General features: G+C 46.3%; 1 protein-coding gene across 1 annotated transcript in view; it reads right to left on the bottom strand.

Annotated features, from left to right (window-relative positions):
* Nucleotides 1-4,027, bottom strand: part of TBX4 (T-box 4) — a gene marked incomplete at its 5' end in the record, with an annotated part of 67,355 nt that overhangs the window by 29,343 nt on the left and 33,985 nt on the right. Inside the window, one exon of the mRNA XM_019511119.1 lies at nucleotides 1,845-1,992. Within this exon, the coding sequence (XP_019366664.1) occupies nucleotides 1,845-1,992 (148 nt within the window). The remainder of the gene's footprint in view (nucleotides 1-1,844; nucleotides 1,993-4,027) is intronic.

Below are 4,027 nucleotides of genomic sequence, written 5' to 3'. Positions count from 1 at the left end.
TAGGTGAAGGAGGTGTTTAATTATTAATGCAAAAGGAAGCCTCCCCTGTTCAAATGCAGTATTAAAACTGCACAGTTCAAAATGACAAAGTCAGGAAGAGCAAATGCTGAAGGATCCAGCACCAACACTGCATGTCCTGTTTGCTTTACGGCCACCTTGAACATCCTGTACGTTATACGGTACACGTTTTGCAACATAAACACTAATATATTAAGCTACGCAGTTAAGCTGAGAGGGCAGGGAGGCAGAACTGGAGACAAAACTTGACATACAAAGCAATTAAGTTTACAAGTGCTGCTGAGACTGTAATGTGTCATTCTACAGATTTTTTAGCTGTGCGTTCTTTAAATGTAGTTTGCATTTAATTTCCTTGGTGTATTTTTTTTCCCCTGAAGAAGAGAGGAGGGGAGAGGAGAGCTTGCCTGTGCTTAATAACATAAGCATTTAAATGGTCCTGATGAGGCTTTGAAGTTCACACACATTTCATTGGGGTCAATAGGTTGGAGAAGGGGGTCAGGTCCCAACTCTGCCTGCCAGTTTTCTGCAAAGCTGGGTTATCAAAGCATCACATTATGATGGCTGGGTCTTTGCAACATTGAACTTTAGAGACCTGAAGATCATTTTAAAATGAAACACTTGGAATTTGCAGAAACATCGCAAAATGCAGCAAAATGCCTGGCTCTGGGCAATAGTTTTTGGAGATGCCTCATTCTCCCTCGTGGCAATGCAAACTTGGCTGCTTTGCCTGTTCTGCCTGCTCTGTTTCTGCTTGACTTTTATACTCTTCCCCCCCATGCACGGCCTGCCCTCAGCACCTCTGTCTGCTCCACTCGGTCTGGAGAAAGTGCAGTACAATGTCACAAAAGGCTTTGTTAGTCCCTGCTAAAACAACACAGGCCTGAGGGCTTTGATAAACTGTTTACTTGGATGTCTGCACAAAGGACAGAGCCTCCTTCAGCATCACTAATCAATGCCCCGGTGGGAGAACGCCAGAATTACACCAGAGGACGATCCATCCGTTAGAGGTTTGTTGCACGCTCATGTTGAGCGAGGCTGATCCATGCTGCCCATTCAAGCACCCCTGATTGAAAATCGTAAGACTATTACACAAAAAGACATTCCCTTACCTGTATGGGTAAGACCACTCGAGGCCACTACAGTCAAAAGAAGTCTACAAATCTACCTTTGCTTCCTCCCGCCAACCTGCACATCTCATTTAATATAAATGGAGAAAACTGGACAGGTCAGTATGTTTTTACACATGCATTATATAAGGATTGATTTGGCTGGCGGTCTGGAAAGGCCCATGTTTTAGGCTATTAAATATATTATGGTAGATAACTGCGTCCTTCCCAGTCCTACATCTGCAATACATATGAATTAAGATTTTCCAAATAAAATCCTCCATCTTTTATAGGGCAGTCAAAGCCAGCTTGGAAAATAATGAGCTTATGCAACCTGTTTCTGTGCACTCAACATACTGGGTGCATCAAAGGCTTCCCTGAACAATCTGAAACCACTGACTTCCATTGCCCCAAATAAAAGGCAGACAGTACCACGCGTGCGAGTAACTCAGCAAGCCAGGCACCGCGGTGCAAGTGGCCAGCCAAGAGCACGGAAGCATTCAACAGTGGGTGCTTCATGCCGGTGCATTGCACGTGCCTGTTCTCAGTTGCAATCATAGAAAAAAAAAAACAAAAAAAAAAACCAAATATTTCTGTGGTCATCAGACTGATTAGAGCATCACCTAGCTCCCTTGAATGTTGGGAAAACTCAAACCCAGTAGCAACCTCAGGAGCTTGCATCCACCTCTACCCATAGCATTCCCAGAACTTCTCTCTTACATGTCCAAAGGGATCAAGGTGATTATTAGTGAGCTTCAGCTTCTGAAATGACACCAGCTGCCGCATCCAGTGAGCTCCTGTGGCGGGCGAGTCCGGGTGAACATACAGCCGTCCAGGCATTGCAGGCTCCGCCTTTCCAGCCACCATCCTGTGAACAAAGCAGTTAGGGTTTGTGTCAACTTGGCAGATGCTAGTGCAATTGCCTCGTCATATCAGTATGCTAGTGAAATCAGTATGCGAGTGCAATTGCCTCGGCATATCAGTATCCTACTACAATCAGCATGCTAGTGCAATTGCCTCGTTGAACCTAATACCCATCCTGCTAGTCCTGACCTATAGTCTGCCTTCTAGCGCAGGCTGGATCTGGGCCGGTTGGCCACTTGGAGTTGCACAAACAGCTTTACGTTTGCTGCCACTGCTTCCTGGCTCAGAATAAGATGAAGCAAAAAGGGAGCAGGGAACAGAGAGGCCACTGTTCTTATTTTTTATGGACCGCAGCAGAGGAGAGCTGTCATCACCTGGGCAGGATTTTATCCAGATACACAGCACCAGGCTCTGAGTGATACTGCGTGGCGGCTGTATTAGGACTGGCTAAGGAGTAAATCCTGTCTTTGCCATCTGGAGGGAGCAGAGCAAGGCAGAAGCAGCGTGAGTCCACCCAGCGGAGAGGCGGGATCCAACTTACTGCCCTGGGGACTCTACTCTTGCGAAGAGGATGATATCTGGGGAAAGAGCAAGCTTGGGGCTGGATGCAACCTAGCAGAGGTCTGGAGCCCCAAGGCTGCAATACCAGCTGCTGCCTGTCTGGCCCAATGGCAGCCCTGACATGAGGCGGTGCACTGGCACATGGGCCTGTCCCTCATGTTTCTCCTGCCAGCCCCCTTTGCTCACACATCAAAAGCACCATTAATTTGCACAGATTTACCATCGAGCTGTAATACATCACGTAATGGCAATGCTCCCCATTACTGTGTATTGTTCTTGTGCTATAAAACACTAATAAAAGTAATATTACCAAAAACAGCAGAGACTTTCCAGCAGCCATAAAATGAAAAGGGGAAACAATTCTAGTGCTGGCCAAAGTTAAATTAAACAGAGCTAGTGACGATCCATCATCTAGGACTTCATGGTTAAAATGCCAAATGGCCCATGGTTTGTGCATGGTTCCCAGCAAACCCCACTCCCATCCTACAGGCAATCCAGAGGCAAGAACTAGCTCAAAGAGAAGGAAGAGGGGGGAGAAAACCAAGCCAAAGCTAGAACAATCCCCAAAAAGGAACATGTAAATCACTGTTTTTGTAGGGTGTGACTAGGAAGGGGCCACCTGCCCCCCCTCCCATCAAAATCAATGGGATTTTTCCCATGGTTGATCCCAATCCCACCTAAGTCACTTTGCAGAGTAGATGAAGCTTTGTAACAAAGGGTTGGGAGGGTTCTTGGAAGAGCAGGGCACGCTTGCAATAAGGAGATATTATTAGTCTGAGTCCACGCGGGAAAACCCAAAATGCATGAGTTCCCCATTGACAGGAGAGTAAAATATTAAGCCTGGCTTCCTGCTGACTAACTGCACTGTCAGTGAGACGATGGGAGAAGAAACGGAATGGGGCAATCTGCAGAAAGAGCAATAAATAAATAAATAAAATATATAAATTAATAAAGACGAGGACAAAACACTTTGTATTCAACATTTTTGAATGCCCTCCCTGTTTAGGTGACCACAAGGAAGGAAACGAGGTTCCCTATTCATCCTCAACGGTGCTGTAAATTTACATGTAGGGTTGGTGGATTAAATCCTGCGGGACCCTCCTGTCCCAGTAAGTGCAAAATCCCTGTCACACGCATGTTTGCAAAACGGCAGGCAGAGGAGAGCCCAGGCACGGAGGAAACTCATGGGTGGTGCGGGGTATTTTTATGTAAATGCAGAATGAAGATGCATATTTCCAACAGACAGCTAAGCCTCAGAGATGGCCACAAACATTTTCACTTGAAAGAAGTAAACCCAAATGGCCACAATAACCAGTTCTACTGAGCATTGCTGTACGTGGAGCCAAGAAGAGCTGCTGGGGAAGTGAAGATTCGCCTACTCTGGCCACACGCAGCTCTTTCCCATGGCGTGAAACAGCATTAGGAAAAAGAAAATAGCATTCAGATGACTCTCAGCCCACCACAAGTGGAAGGCCTTG

Source organism: Gavialis gangeticus, unplaced genomic scaffold (genome assembly GCF_001723915.1).
Source record: "Gavialis gangeticus isolate Ggan-Ray unplaced genomic scaffold, GavGan_comp1, whole genome shotgun sequence".
NCBI classification, from domain to species: Eukaryota; Metazoa; Chordata; order Crocodylia; family Gavialidae; genus Gavialis; species Gavialis gangeticus.
The sequence above is the reverse complement of the archived record's forward strand: the minus strand, read 5'-3'. Positions and strand labels throughout refer to the sequence as shown.